Here is a 25,884-nt window from a genome sequence, read left to right as displayed (position 1 = left end):
AGTGGTTTCAGTGCACAGGAGGAGGAAGATAGTGACCAATGACTTTCTTGGTAGGCTACTGTTTACTGCTATTTTTACATTTTTTGTTACAAGCTGTGTTTCGTTTAAAAGCCTATTTATTTTTGTTACAAGCCGTGTTTCGTTTAAAAGCCCATTTATTTTTGTTACAAGCCGTGTTTCTTTTAAAAGCCTATTTATTTTTGTCACAAGCTGTGTTTCGTTTAAAGGCTGTGTAAAGTTCATTTGTTTCAATGTACCGGTAGGCAACTGCGGCTTATAGACATGTGCGGCTTATTTATGTACAAAATACATATATTTTTTTAATTCAGTGGGTGCGGCTTATATTCAGGTGCGCTTAATAGTCCAGAAATTACGGTACATGTATCAATTATATGAAAAGGAAACAACATTCCCACCTCTTTCATTGTCAATAATTACATGGACAGAATGTTAATAAATATGTTGAAAACAGAATGTTGAAGAATGTTAATAAACTCACTGGTTTGAGACCCAAATACCGCTGCTAATAGCTCTATATTGAAAATGCTGTGATTGAAGACAATTTGTTCAGAGATTATTTTAAAATGTAAGTTCATTATAATTTCTACACACTTTCTACCTGGTTTAAATTGGTGAAGTTCAGACTGGACAATCTTTTTCATTTATATTAAATTTTTTGCTCAGACATCCTGTGCGAGACCCATTCAAAACCTCTGCCCAAATGAGTTGAGAATCGCTGGTCTAAGCCCTAAGGGAACCACTGTTGTTAGAATCCCCTCCCCGGTAAGTAGGCTGCTCATACTGTGCTAATGAGAGATACAGCATCATCTTCAATGACCCCAGACTGCCCTCTTCCCTCTGTCACCCCTCTGCTATCCTATAGAATCCCTAACGACCAGGCCCAAACTACCTTACCCTGCCCAGTCCCAGTCCATCCATGAACCACTCCTATCACCATCCCTCTCAGAGATGCAAATGGCCATCGCATGCCTCTCTTAATGAAATGAAGGAGTCAGTTAACTGAATGACTAATGGAAAGCTAATAGGTGGCTGTTAGTAAAGCTTCTTCATTGGGAGCTATTTGAGGATGTGTAATGGGTGTGATGGTGCAGCCCTCTGCCATGGCAGGTACGGCTAATGATATCATAACCTATGTGAATTGCTAATCGCTGCATTTGCAAGGAATTAACATGCCAAGCTGTGTGTATGTGTGCAAGTGCCTGCGTGTGTGTGTGTGTGTGTGTGTGTGTGTGTGTGTGTGTGTGTGTGTGTGTGTGTGTGTGTGTGTGTCTTGGCCTGGGCCTTAGAGCTTTCTGGGTAATAACTATAAATATCTCCAACAGACCAGAGAGGAAAGCCAACACACACAGCCTAGCATACTAGGAGTGTGTACTTGGTTGAAGCTATAGTTCTCCTGTGTATAGATCTACAGTGTTTAATACCATTATACCACCTAGTAGTGTAAGTGCATTTCTTAGGAAATGAGGCCTAGGCTTATACAGTATAATATGTAACTTTGGACTGGGAACATAATGTTATTCATGTTTATACCATGGCATTGTTGAATACTTGTTTCTGATTGGCTTGAAGGGCATTCTAGAGTGTGAGTTATTTTAGTAATAATGCTGAGAAGCCGGTGTTTGGAGGATATATTTGCACTGGTGTTGTCAGGCCCGAGACCAAGCCAATATATCCTCTAAACACCGGCTTCTTAGGCATTATCACTTTTATACAACCAGTTACCAACATATTCATATAATGATTGACCAATTTTAATTAAAAACATTTAAATGATTTTATTCATACTATTTCATCCTTCCACAAGATATAGTCCCGACACAAATCTAGGGTTGCTACTCATGCCGGCTGGTCGTTTGTTCTATCGGTTCGGTTGCCAGAGACGCGACTCAGTCGTTCTGTCTTTTTGTTCTGTATCTACAGTATGGACGCGACCCAGTCGTTCGTTCTAAATGTTCCATTGCCATAATGGCTGGTAAAGTTCTTATCTCTTGCTTGCTAGTTAGCCAACTACGGCTAACTTACAGTCATGTCAAAAAGTGCAGCCAGAATAACAGCAAAGTAGCTGCATTTGCATTTGTTTACACTGTTTTCTAGTGACATTTATTTGAACACATCCATAACAATGAGCTAATGAGGCGGGATTTTTCCTGGCATAGAAAATGTGCTCACTCGTCAGCGAACTGTTGTTCAGAGGAGCTAGCCAACAACACAGCTAACACAATCACTTCAAATTGAATCTGGAAAGACTGCGAACTAGCTTCACTTTTTACATTTTTTCAATTTACTTTTCTTTTGTATATATCCATAAAATGATGCCAGCTGCCTCATGATTTCGACTGGCTGAAAAACGCTGCCTGTCTGTCTGTCTCGTCCCGACTCCCGACACGTTCATTATTATGGGACAGCTGGAGATTGAATTTTAATATTGAAGCAATGTTGCAAATGTCGGAGAGACAGACAGCAAGGTTTATACAAATCTCCACTGTTGAAAACTAAATGTTAGTTTAAAATAAATGTGAGAATGTCTAGATGCTTTTCATAGTGGAGATTAAGTTTATAAATTGCTTGGCTGGGTTGACGAGACAGTGAATTGCGCAGTCAGATGGAACAGAGTAATTAGGCAGTTTAACTTCATAGATTTAACCGGTGGTAACTTGTGGAATAGACACCAAATGGAATGCGGTTTTAACCAATCAGCATTCAGGATTAGACCCACCCGTTGTATAATTCCTTATATTAGCGCGGTAGAACTCAATGGCTATAGTTCATTCTTACATGTTCTATGTTTGAGCTGCTTTTTAAAGCAAAACTTGAATTGAAAACTTTACTGGCATTGTTGAATCAGATTTTCATAATGGCAAGCTATGACTGATGGTTTGGTTAGCTAAACTAACAAGTTTCTTTGAGCGGCAAATGTGTTAAATTATAGCCGTGGTATAAAAGAGATAATTGAAGAGGGGCTATGCGTTCTCAGGAAAGTAATGCAACTCTGTTGAAGGTCAGTTTCACTCCCCTGGTGCATTTTGGAACACACCACACCTTTCACGTCATCCATTATTTTCCATAGAACGCATAGCCCCTCGATTATCCCTCACATAAGGAATAAGAACACTAGATTTTTAAATTCAATACAACTTTATTGATAGTGTTTCTATACAGAATGGATAATTCCCTGTCGTTTCCCTCTTCCTAATCTGTAGGCCTAGCCTACCACACATGGTCTGCAGAACATTAGCCTAATTAGGCTATGGTATTAGACTTAACTCTGTAACATGTCTGTCCTTCTGCCAACCACATTTCTCCACCTCCGCTCCTCCATCCAGATACAGGCAAGCAGTACCCTTTTCACACTGAGCCAAACTAATCTGAGCTGTACTGGGCTGGCCATTTGCCTGGTTACACATCCAACATTCCACTATTTTCTTATTCTATCAGAGCCAGACAGTATGGTTTGGGTCAACCCTATGTGAATACAGCCCAGTTAAATGCCATATATTGTACTACTGCAGCTCTGCCTAAGGCCCTGCTGCCATGTGACCTGCTAGAGCTGTGTGCCAGCCAGGCTGTGACAGCACAGGTCAAAGTGGACCAGGTCAGAGAGTGAGGACGGAGGACCTGTAAGCCCTGTTAGCCCACTGAGTGTCACTTCTGTTATTAGCCTCTCCCCGGGACAAGAGGTTAGCGCCAGCACACCTTACATTTCCTCTCCTACCCTGTGAAGGATCATTAAGGCCTGATGCTCTTTTTAATTGGTTCAGGAAGCATCGCCGTGCAGTGTGCCCCCTTTCATTTATCAACTACACCTCTCTACCTCCCCCTCTCTATCTCTTTCTCTCATACACACACTCCATCTCTCTCCTCTCTCTCCTCTCTACCTCTTTCCTCACTCTCCATGCATGACTTTAAATTGGTCCACAGCCATAGGCCTAATTAACAGGCCTAATCTCTTCCCCACCTCCTGACAGACTAATCTATATTCCATTAACCAGGCAGTAGGTTTGATCTCTGATTAGGCTATGGTTGGGAACTGGGAAGGTGAGTAGTGTTGTATACTGCTGGTATTATCCCTCTCACAACACAAGGCCAATAACTATTTTTAGGGACGTTACGCACAAAGACGCAACACACTTTGCTGTGAGGAGTGATTTTAAGGAAGAGTCGACGTCAAAGGTTGACTTCTAGGTAGACTTCAGATATTTTAAAAGGGAAAACGTTTAGGCAAAGGCTGAAGTGAGAGAGAAGCAGTGGGTCATCTCTATTATTCCTGCACTATGCACTTTATTACTCATAAAAAGAAAAGTAGGCTGTCATTGATTAAAGTTCTAGGGACCAGTACCACACACTGTCTCCTATATGTTCTCTGAAGGAACACTGTTCACTTGCTCAGCTCTCTGTTACAACTGTCTCCTACTAGCTTATACATCCAGCATTACAGCACTACCTAGTGGGTGAAAATATAGGCTAACTGTTGATATGGTTAGTTTTGTGGGCTCTATGATTGGCTATGTGTGTGCACAATTATAGTGCGAGTTCCATCCTGCCCTAGGATGATAAATGTCAATTTCCCTAACAGCGTTTTAGTGGAGTCCTACTCAAAGGCCCTCAGGGGGAGGCAGAAGTAAGAGTGGCAGGCACACTAATACAGGCTCTGAGTCTGTGATGATGTTATAATGGACTGTTTAGACTCACACCTGTGCCTCTGGCTCCCTCAGTATCTCTTTCTTTCTTTTTCTCTCTCTCTCTCTCTCACTCACTCATTCACTCACTCACTCACTCACTCACTCACTCACTCACTCACTCACTCACTCACTCACTCACTCACTCACTCACTCACTCACTCACTCACTCACTCACTCACACTTTGAGGGAAGCCCCCCCAGCACACTAATTTCTCTGCCGGGAGGCCTATTTGCATGTTAACCGTTGGGTTGCCAAAGCGCCACAGCTCCACCAAGCCATGTGACCATTTAAGCATGTGTGCCTGGCTGCCTGCCTGTGTTCACTGTTCCTATTTCTTCCTTGTTTTCACCAACACATCATCAGCCTAGAGAGACAATACACCCTGTGCAGAGCCAGTCGCTGGCAGCTAAAAGCCTTCCTGTGTATGAATCTACATATACATGGGTGTTATTGAATCTCTTCCTAGCTTTCTCTATCTGTTGCTCCTACCTACCTATCTCTCTCTCTCTCTCTCTCTCTCTCTCTCTCTCTCTCTCTCTCTCTCGTCTTTTGCATTATGATGTCGTCCCAGACTTAAAGGATGCTGTCTGTCCGTCCCAGTGAACCCCTTAGTGTACTATACATCAGCGCACTGTACTCCATATCAGGTGATCAGGTGTTCAAGCTCAACATGCAGTACATAACATGGCTGCATACTGTTTAGGCCAAGTCTCTGAAAGAACTGTTGTTAAAATAGCTCCCTGATTTACACTATACATACAGTATTTTTTACCTGTGTTCTTGACAGTGTTCTACAGCTGTGCATTGATCTTTTTCAGGGGCTCTGTGAGAGTGAGGCTCTGTCTCTGTGAGAGTGAGGCTCTGTCTCTGTGAGAGTGAGGCTCTGTCTCTGTGAGAGTGAGGCTCTGTCTCTGTGAGTGTGAGGCTCTGTCTCTGTGAGAGTGAGGCTCTGTCTCTGTGAGAGTGAGGCTCTGTCTCTGTGAGAGTGAGGCTCTGTCTCTGTGAGAGTGAGGCTCTGTCTCTGTGAGAGTGAGGCTCTGTTTCTGTGAGAGTGAGGCTCTGTTTCTGTGAGAGTGAGGCCCACTGCCACTATCCTATTGTTTATTCATGTTGTATGGGATGCTCCCCTCTGGCATGTGACATGTTCTTGCTCCACTGCAGGGACGGTAATTGACATGTTGTGTCATTTAGTTCCCTTCGTTCCGTCTCTCCTAGAACAGGAGTCCAAACTCCCGAGGCCTAGCCTGACAGCTAGCCTATATCAGATGCCCACTCAAACATGGGGAGAACACACATATAGCCTAACACTAGTAAGCACATACACAGACACATGAATGCACACACACACACACACACACACACACACAGCACAGGCTTATTTATCTAGAGATGGGCATGGGGACAAACACATGAGCACTAGATTGGAGTTAACACAACCTACTGTGTACATTGTGACGTCCCACACATACTCTACATTGGACTTTGACCAGTCTTATGTTATTCCTACAGTTGTACAGTTCAATGTTTTGTTGTGTTTGTAGTTCCAATGTTCTTCCACAGAGTTAGGTGTCTGGCAGGTTTTTTAAGAGAGTTGTGCTCAGACATTGGCTGGAGATAGCAGAGGCAAATGATATTGCAGCTAAGCTGTTGTTTATTTAGCCAGTCAGGAAGGAGGGCTTTCCTTTTAGCTTTCACCTTTGTTTGCCACTACTGATGAGAGGTTAAATACATCAGTCAGTCTCTCTTTATTTCCTACCTCTCTCTCCCCTTCTCTTTCTCTGTAGATTCCCCAACGCCTAACGGAAAGTTAGGAATATTGACATAGATTCTGACTTACTTAAGGCCTACTAATCATACTAGTCTACTTATTAAACCGATAAAGCAACACAGATCAGCTAAGTGAAGTAGGCCTTTCTCCTTAAGAGCTCAGTGCCCCTTTCAGCTATTATCCATGTGAGATAATTCTGCTCTAATATCATTAAACAGTGTTACATTTCAGCCAGGGAGAGAGCTGATGCTCTGCTGCTAATGTCCTTCCCTTAGCCACATAGCAATGTAGCCTTTAGCCTGTAGTTTACTAGTCTGTAGCTTCAGACCGGTTACTGTTATTTCTGACTAGCAGGGAGCTAACTATCCATCTCCAGGTACTTGGCCTCCCCCTAGCCATATAGCCATTGAGGCTAGCCATAGCCTGTTGCTTACCAACCTGTTCCCAGTTACTTCTGACTACCAGGGAGCTAACAGTCAACCCCCAGGCTATGTAGCCCTTTGTGTAACCTGAGAAGGGGCTTATATGTTGTGCACAAGGTTTCAAACGAGAGCTCACTGTGAAAACACAGTCATGTGCTTTAGAGCAAGATGTATGTCTCCTTAAGTTTGTGAGTGTGTGTGAGCGCGTGCATGTCTGTCTGGTGATGTGTGTGTCTCCACTCTGGGACCTAACCCTGTGCCAGGCAGGCTCCAGGCCAGCCAGGCATGTCCGTGTGTTCCCCTCCCAGCACCATGTGCCTGCTGGAGCACATGACCCTTGCGTCATGTTCCAGGGAGCCACCTCCCTCTCTTCCATTGCCCCTCCAGTGACTGTCAGTCATGGAAGGGAGAGAAGGCTCGTCATGGCCTATCCTTTCACATCTCGCAAACATTTGTGTTTGTGGGGGGCTATCCTGTCACCTCTTTCGAGAGCGATTCTCTTCCTGTGTGGCTGGGTGGCCAGCATCTATCTGCGTCTCTCTTTCCCCACCAGAGTGTGTCTGAGATCACTGCTTTACTGACCGTCTCTGGGAGTGTTAGTGTGCTGTACTAGGGACGGTGCTGTGGCTTTTTAGCCTCATGGTTTCAGGGTTTTGCACACGTTGGTTGTTTGCTGTTTGGACTTTTAATATTGTATTGTTTAGTTTTATCTCATAGTGGATTTTCATGTTATGATTCTGTACAACATAAAATGATGTCATTCAGTTTCTTGTGTATACTGTTTTTTATGTATAGAGCAATGTGCAACATGCGAGACTGCATTCCATTTATGTTAATCTCTCTGCTTGTGTAGAAATTCAGTGCTTTTGGGGTTAAGTTGTGAAAGTTAATGTAATAACTGCTAGCACCATCTGCTGGCCTACTTCCTCACAAAGAGAGAGAGAGTGAGTGAGAGAGAGAGAACGAGTCTGGATTTTAACGACATCTCTAATATTCATGCTGATGCATTTTGCTGCTTTGTGCTGCTTTCATTTTCCACCGCTCTGCTGCTGGAGACTCCAGCTCCTCGCCATACACACCCCAACACGGGAGAGGGAGGGCAGAGAGGGAAGAGGAGAGGAAAACTAGTGGAAAAAGGAAAACAACCAAGCCCGCTAGCTAGCTCAAAACCCTTTTTGTGTACAAAGGAGTAGCCTACCTTACCCTGGGATGTAAGAGAAAGAGGCACGAACGAAGGGAGCAAGAAAACGGAACGAGTAGAGCGAGCGGACGGAGAGAGCACGCGATTGCTGGCGGAGGGGAATCAATGAGAAGGGAGGGAAGAGAGGAGGGTAGAGCGAGAGACACTCACACCACAAACCGCACGCAGTAGCAGCAGAATGACACGAGCTTCCTGGACTGCCACTGCCTCGCACCTCTTCTGGCGCAACCAGCCCTGCTCCCAGCTCTCCCAGTGATCTAACAGCCCAGCCCCATGCACTCCTACTGAGCCTGAGCCCTGCCCGCTAGGGGAGGAGAGGAGTGGAGTGGAGAGGAGGTGAAGGAGAGGAGGCTCCACCGCCCGCTTGTACGCTGCCTGTGGAGGGGGGAGGGGGTGGACACGCAGCTCAAGCAAGACAGACCATCGAACGAAAGAGAGAGTGAGCGAGGGAGAAAGAGAGAGAAAAAACCCGGCAAAAGGGCAAGGCTTTTGTTAGGTGGTTGGAGAGAGAGGGGGAGGAAGAACAAAAAAATTGAAAAAAACATGTCTACAGTGAAGAGGCCAAGAGGAAGGGTAAGTGAGCTGCACAGAGAGAGAGGAGAGGAAGGGTAAGTGAGCTGCACAGAGAGAGAGGAGAGGAAGGGTAAGTGAGCTGCACAGAGAGAGAGGAGGGGCCGGACGACAGGAACTGAACAACCTCCTCTGCTACTGGCTCATGCTGCCTGCCTGATGCAGCTCCACTGTCGCCATCTTGAACTCCTTGTTGCTGCTCTTTCCCATATTAATTTGCTTAGCTGTGCTAGCTATGCTCTCTCTTCACTACACCCCTCCTTTCACTTTATCCTTCGTTTTCTCTCATCTCCATAGATTCCTCCCCATCTCTGGTTCGATGCAAAAGGCGATGTGTGTGTGTGTGTGTGTGTGTGTGTGTGTGTGTGTGTGTGTGTGTCACATAAGATGAGTACATCAGTCACACAGCGTCCTGCATGAAGGACTGAAGGAAGTAAGGGGTTAGTGAGTGAGTGAGTGAGCGGACTTACTGGCCCAAATGTCCTGGCTATCTCTATCTCTCTGTAGTCTTTCCTTACTGTAATAGTGCAAAGTGTTTTCATGGAAGCGTGTGGTGGCAGAGAGAGAGATTGAAATCACTGCAGTGCTGGCAGCCTGTAATTTCAGTTATTTATAGTCGTATTACACAGCTGCAGAGCACTTGGTTTTGGTGCATTTTTCTTCTCTCTCCCTTTCTCACTCACTTTTTATACAAACTCTCATTCCCGCCCTCTGCCCTTGCTCCCCTTTGCTCCTTCCCTCTTTTCCCTTGTTCTTTACCTTGACTTTCTCTTTCCTCACCCTCTTTTTTTTTTTACCTTGAACTTGAATAATGAGAATATTTCAGTTCTGGGCAATGATTTCCACTAATAGCCTGGGCATCACAGCACACGTTAAACAAGAGCTGTAGCTACAGAATTATATGTTTATCTTCCAAATGAACTGTCATTTATTTCTCCCCTCCCCCTGCTTTGTTTGTGGCAGTTCAAGATAATTCTCTTTATTTAGCAGTCAGAAAAGCAACTGGCTGTGCCGTGCTGTGGCTCGGTCTCGGGTCATGTAGCCATCCACTCTGACTGCAACACGTTGAGATTAGCTCATCCATTTATAGGCTCTGGGCCCACCCGAAGGGAATAAACCTCAGCCCATGTGCCGGTCCTGCCTGTCTCTTGTTTCTTTCTTCCTGTCTTAATGAAAGTTTGTGCTGCTGCAATCTATGTGACTAGGGGGAAAAATGTGTGGCTAGCAGAAAGTTCAGAGAGCAACACTTTCAGTATGTCTGTGAGGTAGTGGGGTAGAGACACAGCAGCAGAATGGGATATTCTGGGGACTGGTTGTTTGTATTTAAAAGGCTATCAAACCTATGTCAAGGCTATATCATTATCAAACCTATGTCAAGGCTATGTCATTATCAATCCTATGTCAAGGCTATATCATTATCAATCCTATGTCAAGACTATATCATTATCAATCCTATGTCAAGACTATGTCATTATCAAGCCTATGTCAAGGCTATGTCATTATCAAGCCTATGTCAAGACTATATCATTATCAATCCTATGTCAAGACTATATCATTATCAATCCTATGTCAAGACTATATCATTATCAAGCCTATGTCAAGACTATATCATTATCAAGCCTATGTCAAGACTATATCATTATCAAGCCTATGTCAAGACTATATCATTATCAAGCCTATGTCAAGGCTATATCATTATCAAGCCTATGTCAAGACTATATCATTATCAAACCTATGTCAAGGCTATATCATTATCAATCCTATGTCAAGGCTATATCATTATCAAGCCTATGTCAAGACTATATCATTATCAATCCTATGTCAAGGCTATATCATTATCAAGCCTATGTCAAGACTATATCATTATCAAACCTATGTCAAGGCTATATCATTATCAATCCTATGTCAAGGCTATATCATTATCAAGCCTATGTCAAGACTATATCATTATCAATCCTATGTCAAGGCTATATCATTATCAAGCCTATGTCAAGACTATATCATTATCAAACCTATGTCAAGGCTATATCATTATCAATCCTATGTCAAGGCTATATCATTATCAAGCCTATGTCAAGACTATATCATTATCAAACCTATGTCAAGGCTATATCATTATCAATCCTATGTCAAGGCTATATCATTATCAAGCCTATGTCAAGACTATATCATTATCAATCCTATGTCAAGGCTATATCATTATCAATCCTATGTCAAGACTATATCATTATCAATCCTATGTCAAGGCTATATCATTATCAAGCCTATGTCAAGACTATATCATTATCAAGCCTATGTCAAGGCTATATCATTATCAAACCTATGTCACGACTATATCAATATCAAGCCTATGTCAAGGCTATATCATTATCAAGCCTATGTCAAGGCTATATCATTATCAAACCTATGTCACGGCTATATCATTATCAAGCCTATGTCAAGGCTATATCATTATCAAGCCTATGTCAAGGCTATATCATTATCAAGCCTATGTCAAGGCTATATCATTATCAAGCCTATGTCAAGGCTATGTCATTATCAAACCTATGTCAAGGCTATATCATTATCAAGGCTTAGAGGGTCTAATAAGAGAGGTACACCCAACTAGCTAACAGTGTTGTTGTGACTTCTGCTGTGTGTGTTTTCTAGACCAGCTGGCTGTTGTTTTCAGTGTTCTGTTTTCTAGATCGATCAGTGTAACTTCCCTTTCGACAATCACATTGATATCATACGGCCTGAGAGTGCAATGAAAATGCGTACTTTTCCTCATCTGCCATTTCTTGGAAATTATGAGTTATTAAGCTTCCTGAGAAGGCTGATTTCTGAGTATGTCTCTCCTCTGTCAGCTACTGCTATAGGCTACGACTACAAACTACACATAGCTCATAGCATGTTGCTTCATCATTTCTAGTCTTTCTCTGTCAATGTCTCTCTCCCCACGTCACTAAGCAGCAGTGTAAGTATACAGCTTGATTGTTATGCACATGGGGTTTTTCAGCGCTTCACTGATTCACTTTTGTAATCCCATTCCTTTGTGTTTACAACATTTCCTTATTGAGCCTGACTGGGTGACTTGACTCTCATTCCAGGCAGAAAAGCTGATATGGTACATTTCACACTTCTGTTCCTGAGGGGGAAGATGATGTGTGAGAGAGGCTGTGGAGGGTTAACTGAGGGGGAAGATGATGTGTGAGAGAGGCTGTGGAGGGTTAACTCAGGGGGAAGATGATGTGTGAGAAGAGGCTGTTGAGGGTTAACTGAGGGGGAAGATGATGTGTGAGAGAGGCTGTGGAGGGTTAACTCAGGGGGAAGATGATGTGTGAGAGAGGCTATGGAGGGTTAACTGAAGGGGAAGATGGTGTGTGAGAGAGGCTGTGAAGGGTTAACTGAAGGGGAAGATGATGTGTTAGAGAGGCTGTGGGGGGTTAACTGAAGGGGAAGATAATGTGTGAGAGAGGCTGTGGAGGGTTAACTGAAGGGGAAGATGATGTGTGAGAGAGGCTGTGGAGGGTTAACTGAAGGGGAAGATGATGTGTTAGAGAGGCTGTGGGGGTTAACTGAAGGGGAAGATAATGTGTGAGAGAGGCTGTGGAGGGTTAACTGAAGGGGAAGATGATGTGTGAGAGAGGCTGTGGAGGGTTAACTGAAGGGGAAGATGATGTGTTAGAGAGGCTGTGGGGGGTTAACTGAAGGGGAAGATAATGTGTGAGAGAGGCTGTGGAGGGTTAACTGAAGGGGAATGTGAGAACTAGGAGCTAAATGATCTAACTATTCAGTCTTGAGATTCAGGAATGTAGGTTTGGTTTGGCAACATGAGAACATGAGCTTAGTGGGGGTGATTAGTGTGTGTGTGTGTTAACGACCACAAGATCATCCACTTTGCAGGAAATGACATTAAGATCAGGGCGAGAGTCCTTTGTAATACACAGCTCTTTCCAGTCTTGCTATTAATGCAGATGTATGTATGTTATAATGACATCATCCTGTTGGTATATATGTTCCCTCAGTCTGATTAATATCCCCCCTCCTCTCTCTCCTCTTCAGCCTCCCAAGAACAAGAATGCTAATGGTCCCAACAGCCACACAGCAGCGCGGGTCCTCAGCCCCCCGATGAAGAGCAGCTCATCCTCCTCGTCTTCGTCCTCCTACAGCTCGTCGTTGGAGAAGCGGGCCCAGCGGAGGCTGGTGAAGGAGCAGAGGGAGCAGCAGCAGCAGCAACTGATGGAGGAGGCTGGGGAGGACAAGCAGCAGAAGGCTAACAGGATCATCCATGAGGCCATTGCTAAGGCCCGGGAGAGAGGAGAGAAGAACATCCCCAGGGTTATGAGTCCAGAGAGCTTCCCCTCTGGGAGCTCCTCGGCCCACAGGAGAGAGAGGGAGAGGGACAGAGACAGAGATAGGGAGAGGGACCGTGGCAACAAGACCAGGACCAAGGCCTCCAAGAAGGCCCGCATTGTGCCCTCGTCCAAGCCCAAACAGAAGGCCAAGATCGGGTAGGTGTCTCACTGACCTTGTTCTCATATGCCTCACTATGCCCTTATAACACCACTACCTGTATGGCATGATATAGGGCCACGGTGTTGTATTTCTTTTGAAAAGTAATTTCAGTGGCCTTCCACATTAAATCTACCATTTTGTTTTTGCTCTGCATCCTGTCTAAAGCAAGTTGTGTCACACTGTCAATTCTCCTTTACGGCTTGGCTTCCTTACTGCCCATTCATTTCTGGAGCACAATAGAATAGCTCGTTGACTATCTGCTAGCAGCTGCCAGCTTGACAGACATAGCTGCTCATAAAATAGTAGCTGCCAAGATGGCAGCTCAAAGTTCATTTTAAAATTCACGACACATACAGACAAGAAGGAGCAACAACTGCTCCTGTTAGCATTTCGGCTAGCTTGTTGAAAATCGGACAGCCAGGTTATGACAGATACTAGTGATTATAGGGATTTAGTATATACTGTATGCAGTTCCCTTCCCCCTGTACAATGAAACTGTGTTGTTATACTGTAAGCCACACCCAGTGTGAGCTCATGTAATATCTGAGGCGGAGAAAGACAGGCAGCCAGGCTTGGAGACAGGAAGAAGGCAGGCAGGCTGGGAGTCAGGAAGACTGGCAAGCTGACTGGCTGGGAGGCAGAAAGACATACAGGCAAGCTGGGAGGCAGGGAGACATGCAGACAAGCTTTGAGGCAGGGAGACATGCAGGCAACCTGGGAGGCAGGGAGACATGCAGGCAAGCTGGGAGGCAGGGAGACATGCAGGCAAGCTGGGAGACAGGGAGACATGCAGGCAAGCTGGGAGGCAGAAAGACATGCAGGCAAGCTGGGAGGCAGGAAGACATACATGCAAGCTTTGAGGCAGGAAGACATGCAGGCAAGCTGGGAGGCAGGGAGACGTGCAGACAAGCTTTGAGGCAGGGAGACATGCAGGCAAGCTGGGAGGCAGGGAGACATGCAGACAAGCTGGGAGGCAGGGAGACATGCAGGCAAGCTGGGAGGCAGGGAGACATGCAGACAAGCTTTGAGGCAGGGAGACATGCAGGCAAGCTGGGAGGCAGGGAGACATGCAGACAAGCTGGGAGGCAGGGAGACATGCAGGCAAGCTGGGAGGCAGGGAGACATGCAGGCAAGCTGGGAGTCAGAAAGACATGCAGGCAAGCTGGGAGGCAGGGAGACATGCAGGCAAGCTGGGAGGCAGAAAGACATGCAGGCAAGCTGGGAGGCAGGAAGACATGCAGGCAAGCTGGGAGACATGCAGGCAAGCTGGGAGGCAGGGAGACATGCAGGCAAGCTGGGAGGCAGAAAGACATGCAGGCAAGCTGGGAGGCAGGGAGACATGCAGACAAGCTGGGAGGCAGGGAGACATGCAGACAAGCTGGGAGGCAGGGAGACATGCAGGCAAGCTGGGAGGCAGGAAGACATGCAGGCAAGCTGGGAGGCAGGGAGACATGTAGGCAAGCTGGGAGGCAGGGAGACATGCAGACAAGCTAGGAGGCAGGGAGACATGCAGGCAAGCTGGGAGGCAGGAAGACATGCAGGCAAGCTGGGAGGCAGGGAGACATGCAGACAAGCTTTGAGGCAGGGAGACATGCAGACAAGCTGGGAGGCAGGGAGACATGCAGGCAAGCTGGGAGGCAGGGAGACATGCAGACAAGCTGGGAGGCAGGGAGGAGGAATGTGTATATTGTCACTCAGGTCATCACCAGGACTGTTATGGAAGCTGTGAATTGAACCAACCAGGGATAGAGAGAGACACTAGTTTCATAATCTCATTAAGCGAGCAGGGCTGAGAACAACATAATGGCCGACTATATTGTCTCCCTGCCTGCTTCCCTGCTTCATGATTAATGATTATATGAGCTCGGTTGCTGCATGTGGAAATGGCAGTAACAGATAATGGATTTTGCTCTGTTTGTGAGAGATAGTGTGTTGCAGATGTTAATGAGGGAGAATAGACATCTGTCAGGAGGGTTGGGCTGAACCGGGTCTGTATGGTTCATACTCAGGAAACCCAATGGGCCTGATGTTGAACACTATAGATGGAGGTTTGAAATCATTTCACTATTAGAATAGTATATTGAATGTTTGTCAGATATTCATTATTATTATATATATTTTAAAGTTTTTAACCTGAGTACTGCTGCGTGAGGGAGAGAGGCTGGTGCTCTATAGCTGCAGCTGCAGAGGGGGCGGTGTTTGTGAAATGGGAGTGAGTAGACGGACTGAAAGAACGAGACGTCAAGGCGCCAACTCGGTTACAGCCAAGACTAGCTAACTTGTAGCAGCCACAATGTTATTCATCATCCCATATAACAGTGCCGGTCTTGACTGGAGTAGCCTAGAGAAGCTAGCTAGCTGGGCTAATTGAGGCCACATGCTGTGCTTTCTCCCCAACCCCATTCAGATCAAACAACAGCCTACATATCTGTTGGTTGCTCCTTGTAGCCTACTACTTCCCATTTTGCTCTTTTAATTATGTCATTTGTATTCCATCTTGCATTGCATTAGTGAACTCACTCCACTTGCTAAACATTGAGCCTATATGCCGCTTTGATTGGTCAACATAAACAACAAATCAAATCAAAATGAAATCACATTTTAAACAACAGGTGTAGACTAACAGTGAAATGCTTACTTACGGGCTCTTCCTAACAATGCAGGATAAAAAATTAATATAATATTTAATAAATACACAATGACTAATTATAGCTTGGCTATATACATGGGGTACCAGTACCGAGTCTGTGCAGGTGTATGAGGAAATTGAGGTAAATATGTACATGTAGGTAGGGTTAAAGTGACTATGCAACAGGATAGATAACAGACAGTAGCAGCAGTGACTGTGATGAGTGTGTAAGTGTTTGTGTGGCGACAATGTGCCTGTGTATACGTGTTGTGTGAGTAAGTGTGTGTGTTCATGTGTATGTGTTGGAGTGTCAGTGTGAATGTGTGGGTAGAGTCCAGTGTGTGTATACAGAGTCAAAAAGAGTTAGTGCAAAGAGGGTCAATGTAGATAGTCTGGGTAACTATTTAGCACTCTAATGGCTTGGGGGTAGAAGCTGTTCAGGAATGTTTTGGTCCCAGACTTAGCGCTCCACTACCGTTTGCCGTGCGGTAGCAGAGGGAACAGAACTGGGGTGGCTGGGTCTTTGACAATTTCTTGGGCCTTCCTCTGACACCACCTGGTATAGAGGTCCTGGGTGGCAGGGAGTTCGACCCTAGTGATGTACTGGGCCGTTAGCACTACCCTATGTAGTGCTTTGCGGTCGTATGCCAAGCAGATGCCATAGCAAGAGGTGATGCAGCTTGTCGAGATGCTCTCAATGGTACAGCTGTAGAACGTTTTGAGGATCTGATGGCCCATGCCAACTCTTTTCAGCGTCCTGAGGGAAGAGGCGTTGTCTTGCCCTCTTCATGACAGTGTTGGTGTGTTTGGACCATGATAGGTCCTTAGAAATGTTGACACAGAGGAACTTCAAGCTTTTGACCCACTCCACTACAGCCCCGTTTATGTGAATGGGAGTGTTCGGCCTTCAGTTTTCTGTAGTCCACAATAAGCTCCTTTGTCTTGCCCGCATTGAGGGAGAGGTTATTGTCCTGGCACCACACTGGCAGGTCTCTGACCTCCTAAATATAGGCTGTCTCATCGTCATTGGTGATCAGGCCAGCAGTTGTGTCATCGGCAAACTTAATGATGGTGTTGGAGTCGTGTGTGGCCACACAGTCGTGTGAACAGGGAGTACAGAAGGGAACTAAGCATGCACCCCTGAGGGGCCCCGTGTTGAGGGTCAGCATGGCGGATGTGTTGTTGCCTACCCTCATGTTTTCTCTGAATAAGCATTGTTGTACAATTTGACACTTAATTTCAAACAGTCAGCAATAATCTAATGGGATTGTGAAGTTGTACTTAGGCTAAATGTAAGCCTTCCACAAGCATAAGACCCAATAATAATTTAATTATTTTATCAAAATAGTTTAACCTGCTATTTTTTTTGCAATAATCAATGATCTGGCTTTCAAGTCCGTCTATGAAAAGGCTATTTTTTGTTAAAAGTTTAACTAAAACCATGACTAATGCACATTCACTAATAATGACTAACTTGTTGTAGCAGGCTTTAGGCTATAGATAATTAACACAGGTCTCATCAACAATCTCTCAAGTCCATGTGTTAGTGAATTGTTATGAACACACCCTTCTGTCTCCAACTGTTTTTATTCAGATGTTGAAATCAAGTGGTCTACCTTAATTCTCAGAATGAGGTTGAGTTGACAGTTCTATATATAATTGTGTTTTACGCTTATTGCACATATATAAAACACAGACTAGACAGCTAGTATAACAGTCTTTGGCTAAAATGCTGCTTGCTAGCTGTACCCCAATGCCACGCGCGACAAACTGAGCATACATTTTCAAAATGTACCAAGGAAGTGAAGCTACAGTATTAGCATTTAAACCCACAGTATTTGTTGTATCACTGGAAGCTGACTTAAGGCCTATTTATTTGAACTTTTCCCTATTCTCATATTGAAAGGTGTTATTTATTTGAACTTTTCCCTATTCTCATATTGAAAGGTGTTATTTATTTGAACTTTTCCCTTTTCTCATATTGAAAGGTGTTATTTATTTGTCACATCTGAGATTATTACTAACATCACTAAGTTAGTAATATGCCCTAGCCTTACTTTATATGATATAACCTAACCTATTTTTACACAATGTAGAACTTGTAAAGCAAAGGTCTGATTTGTGAAACTAGGCTAAACACAGAATTAAACCTAGTCTTTCCACTATTGTTTCAATGCTTCTTTCATGAAGCTTGTTACGTCATACATTCCAGCCATTTTGAAATATCAAGGTATATCAAAGCTCCTTACTCTTTCTTTTAACATGCAGCGTCATCTCTTACATACCTTGGCCTAAATTCATTATAGTTAAGTGTTTTGGCCCGTACATAATGTTGCTAAATGAAAAACACATTTAGTCCTGTCCTGCATCTAAAGAATGAACTTCCTTCAGTGCAGGTTGATCCATCCCAGAGTTCCTCAGTCTCCTCTCTGACTTGTAGGACTGTGCTAGTGATCCTATGAGACAGTCCCAAAGCCTTCCTCCCCAGGTGTCTGATTTACAGTAGTGTCTGTGGAGATCTGTCCAGAGCAGGGAGAGCAGAGAGGGGCTGACACCCCAGTGCCAGGCCATACACTAGAAAACCAGGCATGGACTCTGTCCGCTATAGGGAGGGATGGTCACTGTAGGGATGTTGTCTCAATGTAGAGGAGAGAAGAGGATGTTTTACTATCACCGACCCCTCTCGCAAGGCTTTTGCCTTTGTTTATATGTGTGTGTGTGTTGAAGACTGTTGTTCTAAGGTGAAAGCACCAATTTGTAAGTCGCTCTGGATAAGAGCGTCTGCTAAATGACTTAAATGTAAATGTTCTACAGTGTGTCTATATGAAAGGATGTTTTCGTTGCTTTGAGTGGGTTGGCACAGTAGCATAGCATGTGCTTGTATGTTTGTGTCCTCTGTTCTGTCGTCGTTGCTACGTACCTGTAGGCCTATATGTTATGTGTTGAGTTTGTGTTTGTGCTTTCTGTTGTCACTGTGTGCCAATGTGGCTAGTGTACATGTGTGTGCCAGTGCAGTGTGTGTGTGTGTGTGTGTGAGGTGCGTTGCAGTACAGTGTGAGGGATCATCCTCGTGCAGGGTAATGAAGACAGCAGGAGTACAGGGTGCTCTGGGGAGGTTTCATGCAGACAGAGGAACCACAGTGTGTGTGTGTGAGGTGCGTTGCAGTACAGTGTGAGGGATCATCCTCGTGCAGGGTAATGAAGACAGCAGGAGTACATGGTGCTCTGGGGAGGTTTCATGCAGAGAGAGGAACCACAGTGTGTGTGTGTGAGGTGCGGTGCAGTACAGTGTGAGGGATCATCCTCGTGCAGGGTAATGAAGACAGTAGGAGTACATGGTGCTCTGGGGAGGTTTCATGCAGACAGAGGAACCACAGTGTGTGTGTGTGAGGTGCGTTGCAGTACAGTGTGAGGGATCATCCTTGTGCAGGGTAATGAAGACAGCAGGAGTACATGGTGCTCTGGGGAGGTTTCATGCAGACAGAAGAACCACAGTGTGTGTGTGTGAGGTGCGGTGCAGTACAGTGTGAGGGATCATCCTCGTGCAGGGTAATGAAGACAGCAGGAGTACATGGCGCTCTGGGGAGGTTTCATGCAGACAGAGGAACCACAGTGTGTGTGTGTGAGGTGCGGTGCAGTACAGTGTGAGGGATCATCCTTGTGCAGGGTAATGAAGACAGCAGGAGTACATGGTGCTCTGGGGAGGTTTCATGCAGACAGAGGAACCACAGTGTGTGTGTGTGAGGTGCGGTGCAGTACAGTGTGAGGGATCATCCTCGTGCAGGGTAATGAAGACAGCAGGAGTACATGGCGCTCTGGGGAGGTTTCATGCAGACAGAGGAACCACAGTGTGTGTGTTCTGCCCTCCCAGGGTCTTCTCATGTAATATTAACGCTCAGCCTTCTCCCTGTCAGCACCCACACCGCTGCAGAGGCACTTACCTTCCACAACAGTGTGTGTGTGTGTGTGTGTGTGTGTGTGTGTGTGTGTGTGTGTGTGTGCGTGCGCGCGCGCTCGTAATTGTTTCTAGATGTGTTCTTGAATGTGTGTGTTTATATGGTAGTTATACAGTATAATATAAGGGTGTATGTACGTGATTGTGTGGGACCGTGTGTGTGTGAGTCCACAACATAAGCGTGTGTGTGTGTCTGTGTGCATGCATATGTGCCTACATGTTTCTCTACCATGTGACTAGCATGCTTGTCTGAGTGGGGGGTTGGGACTGAGCTAATAGTATTATCAGGCTGGCTGTAGGAGCCTGCAGGGGGGAGTAGCCTGTGTCTGTAAGACCACCCCAGCACAATGATTGTTAAGGTGTCAGCATGCTTCAGCTCGGCTGGCTTCTAGCTGAACTTGGCTAGCTGAACAGAACGAGTGTGCTCACATACTCCCTTAAAAGACCTTCGGTTGAAAAACAAGAAAAAAACGCAATAGTACTGTTTGTCCATTTTGAGATGCCGTAGCCAGTATACACTTCCTGAAAATAGTATTAAACTAAGATAACTCATGACATCTGTCATTAATTTAGACGTTTTTGCAGAGGAGATAGATCTTAGTCACGCAGTCTAACTAGGATGTTTGGTGCAGTATTTCTCCAGTAATTTTACATCTAAGATGTTTGGTGCAGTATTTCTCCAGTCATTCTACATCTAAGATGTTTGGTGCAGTATTTCTCCAGTAATTTGACATCTAACTATGATGTTTGGTGCAGTATTTCTCCAGTAGTTTGACATCTAACTATAATGTTTGGTGCAGTATTTCTCCAGTAATTTTATATCTAACTAAGATCTTTGGTGCAGTATTTCTCCAGTAATTTTACATCTAACTAAGATGTTTGGTGCAGTATTTCTCCAGTAATTTGACATCTAACTAAGATGCTTGGTGCAGTATTTCTCCAGTAAATCTTTTGGTATGTAAACAAGTTGTCTCTTAATTGAAGAGTCTACTGTTGACCAATCATTGACGAAGGGGCATAGATTTCAGCCACCGACTTCAGCTTGCCTCAAGAAAAAATGTCATGTGCACAAACAGCCGAAAAACCCTTGCCGAAAGACCAAAACAAACATAAACATCACAAAATGTTGTCGTAATATATGCACAAACTGTTGCGAACTGTTTCGGATGGGAAGCATGCGGATGCCTTTAGACATGGGTTTGGGACCAGAGGACAAGGTGAGGGAGGGGTATGGGACCAGAGGACAAGGTGAGGGAGGGGTATGGGACCAGAGGACAAGGTGAGGGAGGGGTTTGGGACCAGAGGACAAGGTGAGGGAGGGGTATGGGACCAGAGGACAAGGTGAGGGAGGGGTTTGGGACCAGAGGACACGGTGAGGGAGGGGTTTGGGACCAGAGGACAAGGTGAGGGAGGGGTTTGGGACCAGAGGACAAGGTGAGGGAGGGGTTTGGGACCAGAGGACAAGGTGAGGGAGGGGTATGGGACCAGAGGACAAGGTGAGGGAGGGGTATGGGACCAGAGGACAAGGTGAGGGAGGGGTATGGGACCAGAGGACAAGGTGAGGGAGGGGTATGGGACCAGAGGACAAGGTGAGGGAGGGGTTTGGGACCAGAAGACAATGTGAGGGAGGGGTATGGGACCAGAGGACAAGGTGAGGGAGGGGTATGGGACCAGAGGACAAGGTGAGGGAGGGGTATGGGACCAGAGGACAAGGTGAGGGAGGGGTTTGGGACCAGAGGACAAGGTGAGGGAGGGGTTTGGGACCAGAGGACAAGGTGAGGGAGGGGTTTGGGACCAGAGGACAAGGTGAGGGAGGGGTTTGGGACCAGAGGACAAGGTGAGGGAGGGGTTTGGGACCAGAGGACAAGGTGAGGGAGGGGTTTGGGACCAGAGGACAAGGTGAGGGAGGGGTATGGGACCAGAGGACAAGGTGAGGGAGGGGTATGGGACCAGAGGACAAGGTGAGGGAGGGGTATGGGACCAGAGGACAAGGTGAGGGAGAGGTTTGGGACCAGAGGACAAGGTGAGGGAGGGGTTTGGGACCAGAGGACAAGGTGAGGGAGGGGTATGGGACCAGAGGACAAGGTGAGGGAGGGGTTTGGGACCAGAAGACAAGGTGAGGGAGGGGTTTGGGACCAGAGGACAAGGTGAGGGAGGGGTTTGGGACCAGAGGACAAGGTGAGGGAGGGGTATGGGACCAGAGGACAAGGTGAGGGAGGGGTTTGGGACCAGAGGACAAGGTGAGGGAGGGGTTTGGGACCAGAGGACAAGGTGAGGGAGGGGTATGGGACTAGAGGACATGTCAGTCTCCATGTGCAGTGTTACACAAGGGTCAGTAAAATGGGGGTGGGGGCAGGGAGGAGTTGCAGGGAGGGGATGGAGGGTAGGTAGGGAGGGGATGGAAGGGATGGAGGGTAGGTATGTAGGGAGGGGATGGAGGGTAGGTAGGGAGGGGATGGAGGGTAGGTAGGTAGGGGGAGGGGATGGAGGGTAGGTAGGGAAGGGATGGAGGGTAGGTAGGGAGGGATGGATGGTAGGGAGGAGGGGATGGAGGGTAGTAAGGTGATGGAGTGATAGGGAGGGGATGTAGGGATAGGAAGTAGGCTAGGGGGAATGGAGGGGATGGAGGGATAGAGAGGGGATGGAGGGTAGGTAGGGAGGGGATGGAGGGATAGGGAGGGGATGGAGGGTAGGGAGGGATAGGGAGGGGGTGGAGGCATAGGGAGGGGATGGAGGGTAGGGAGGGGATGGAGGGCATAGGGAGGGGATGGAGGGTAGGGAGGGGATGGAGGGATAGGGAGGGGATGGAGGGATATGGAGGGGATGGAGGGATAGGGAGGGGATGGAGGGGATGGAGGGATAGGTAGGGGATGGAGGGATAGGGTGGGGATGGAGGGTAGGGAGGGGATGGAGGGATAGGGAGGGGATGGAGGGGAAAGCCTCAAATCAAATGTCCTGAGGGGGTTACAGCTAGAAGTCAGGTTTGGCTGATCACACACTCGTTTTTGAAATTGCATGGTGTTTTTATAGCTACCTACCTGGTGAAAAACAAGCTCATCAGGAGATGAAACCATTATTGTAAAGCACCTTGCTCTTTATTCCTATTCTCCTCTCCTCCTCCCTCCCTCTCTCCCTAGTACATTTTCCTAAATATTCCTCCCCAGTTTTGGTTTCTTCCTAACATGCTGGGGGCTGTGAGCAGAAAGCTTCCTCCGTATGTGTGTGTGTGTGTGTGTGTGTGTGCAGGGCAGCAGGCGTGATCTGAATGTGCTGATACTAGACTGTTGTCTACTGTGAAACATCTAACAAAATGGTGCAAGCGAGATCAATTACACAATATAAAATGGGGGTTTAGGGTAGGCCTATAGACTACAGAAGAGTCAGTATAGAGCGGGTTGGGTTCATATCTCCATGCCTGCCTGCCACGCAGCATAGTCTTCCTATCTAATCCTCTTCACTCACACTCTGATTAGAAAATCCCAAAGCTGTTTTCTTAATTAAGTGTTTTTTATAATCCTTTGTGTGTGTGTGTGCGTGCGTGTGTGTGTGGGCATGCGAATGTTGTGTGTGTGTGTGAATGCTTTGACTTGTGTGTATGCGTGCGTGTGTATGTGTGTGCGTGTTTTGTCAATATGTTAGTGTGTGTGAGAGCTCATATGTCGACTGCATGCAGAACAAAGCATAAATCCCTTGTGCAGGTTCCTGCACTCTGCTGATATTTTCCATCACCAAGCTGTGTGTGTGTGTGTGTGTGTGTGAGTGTTGGAGAGGGGGAAGATTACACGGCCATTCATAAGGAGGGGGATTTTCTCACGGAGCCCAGGCAGCACAGGGCCAGCAGCACCATTGTCACTGTAATCCCCTCAGGATAGGTTCCACTGTGTTACACGCACACACACACAACACACATTCTACACACTCCATCCTCTGCCGGAGGTTCATTCATCTCAGTCCATCTACAAACACGTAGCCTTTTAGCTATACAGTTGTAATGTTATACCCTGAAAGGGGGATATGACAACTGATTCACACTGACACGTAGCCTTTTAGCTATACAGTTGTAATGTTATACCCTGAAAGGGGGATATGAGAACTGATTCACACTGACACGTAGCCTTTTAGCTATACAGTTGTAATGTTATACCCTGAAAGGGGGATATGAGAACTGATTCACACTGACACGTAGCCTTTTAGCTATACAGTTGTAATGTTATACCCTGAAAGGGGGATATGAGAACTGATTCACACTGACACGTAGCCTTTTAGCTATACAGTTGTAATGTTATACCCTGAAAGGGGGATATGAGAACTGATTCACACTGACACGTAGCCTTTTAGCTATACAGTTGTAATGTTATACCCTGAAAGGGGGATATGAGAACTGATTCACACTGACACGTAGCCTTTTAGCTATACAGTTGTAATGTTATACCCTGAAAGGGGGATATGAGAACTGATTCACACTGACACGTAGCCTTTTAGCTATACAGTTGTAATGTTATACCCTGAAAGGGGGATATGAGAACTGATTCACACTGACACGTAGCCTTTTAGCTATACAGTTGTAATGTTATACCCTGAAAGGGGGAATATGAGAACTGATTCACACTGACACGTAGCCTTTTAGCTATACAGTTGTAATGTTATACCCTGAAAGGGGGAATATGAGAACTGATTCACACTGACACGTAGCCTTTTAGCTATACAGTTGTAATGTTATACCCTGAAAGGGGGAATATGAGAACTGATTCACACTGACACGTAGCCTTTTAGCTATACAGTTGTAATGTTATACCCTGAAAGGGGGAATATGAGAACTGATTCACACTGACACGTAGCCTTTAGCTATACAGTTGTAATGTTATACCCTGAAAGGGGAATATGAGAACTGATTCACACTGACACGTAGCCTTTTAGCTATACAGTTGTAATGTTATACCCTGAAAGGGGGATATGAGAACTGATTCACACTGACACGTAGCCTTTTAGCTATACAGTTGTAATGTTATACCCTGAAAGGGGATATGAGAACTGATTCACACTGACACGTAGCCTTTTAGCTATACAGTTGTAATGTTATACCCTGAAAGGGGGATATGAGAACTGATTCACACTGACACGTAGCCTTTTAGCTATACAGTTGTAATGTTATACCCTGAAAGGGGGATATGAGAACTGATTCACACTGACACGTAGCCTTTTAGCTATACAGTTGTAATGTTATACCCTGAAAGGGGGATATGAGAACTGATTCACACTGACACGTAGCCTTTTAGCTATACAGTTGTAATGTTATACCCTGAAAGGGGGAATATGAGAACTGATTCACACTGACACGTAGCCTTTTAGCTATACAGTTGTAATGTTATACCCTGAAAGGGGGAATATGAGAACTGATTCACACTGACACGTAGCCTTTTAGCTATACAGTTGTAATGTTATACCCTGAAAGGGGAATATGAGAACTGATTCACACTGACACGTAGCCTTTTAGCTATACAGTTGTAATGTTATACCCTGAAAGGGGAATATGAGAACTGATTCACACTGTAGCCTTTTAGCTATACAGTTGTAATGTTATACCCTGAAAGGGGAATATGAGAACTGATTCACACTGACACGTAGCCTTTTAGCTATACAGTTGTAATGTTATACCCTGAAAGGGGGAATATGAGAACTGATTCACACTGACAGTTGTAGCCTTTTAGCTATACAGTTGTAATGTTATACCCTGAAAGGGGGAATATGAGAACTGATTCACACTGACACGTAGCCTTTTAGCTATACAGTTGTAATGTTATACCCTGAAAGGGGAATATGAGAACTGATTCACACTGACACGTAGCCTTTTAGCTATACAGTTGTAATGTTATACCCTGAAAGGGGGAATATGAGAACTGATTCACACTGACACGTAGCCTTTTAGCTATACAGTTGTAATGTTATACCCTGAAAGGGGGATATGAGAACTGATTCACACTGACACGTAGCCTTTTAGCTATACAGTTGTAATGTTATACCCTGAAAGGGGATATGAGAACTGATTCACACTGACACGTAGCCTTTTAGCTATACAGTTGTAATGTTATACCCTGAAAGGGGGATATGAGAACTGATTCACACTGACACGTAGCCTTTTAG

At 45.6% G+C, this 25,884-nt stretch overlaps 1 protein-coding gene across 8 annotated transcripts in view; it reads left to right on the top strand.

The window, feature by feature from the left end:
* The window catches only part of chd9 (chromodomain helicase DNA binding protein 9), a 161,420-nt gene that overhangs the window by 27,993 nt on the left and 107,543 nt on the right, over window positions 1–25,884 (top strand). For 7 of the 8 annotated variants that reach the window (XM_065012043.1, XM_065012045.1, XM_065012044.1 and 4 more), the window contains one exon: window positions 12,707–13,155. In XM_065012043.1, coding sequence (XP_064868115.1) covers window positions 12,707–13,155 — 449 coding nt within the window. Of the gene's footprint in view, window positions 1–7,853; window positions 8,666–12,706; window positions 13,156–25,884 lie in introns of those variants that run through there. The other variant, XM_065012046.1, reaches the window with a different exon arrangement.

Source organism: Oncorhynchus nerka, linkage group LG27 (assembly GCF_034236695.1).
Source record: "Oncorhynchus nerka isolate Pitt River linkage group LG27, Oner_Uvic_2.0, whole genome shotgun sequence".
In the NCBI taxonomy this organism is placed as follows: Eukaryota; Metazoa; Chordata; class Actinopteri; order Salmoniformes; family Salmonidae; genus Oncorhynchus; species Oncorhynchus nerka.
The sequence above is the reverse complement of the archived record's forward strand: the minus strand, read 5'-3'. Positions and strand labels throughout refer to the sequence as shown.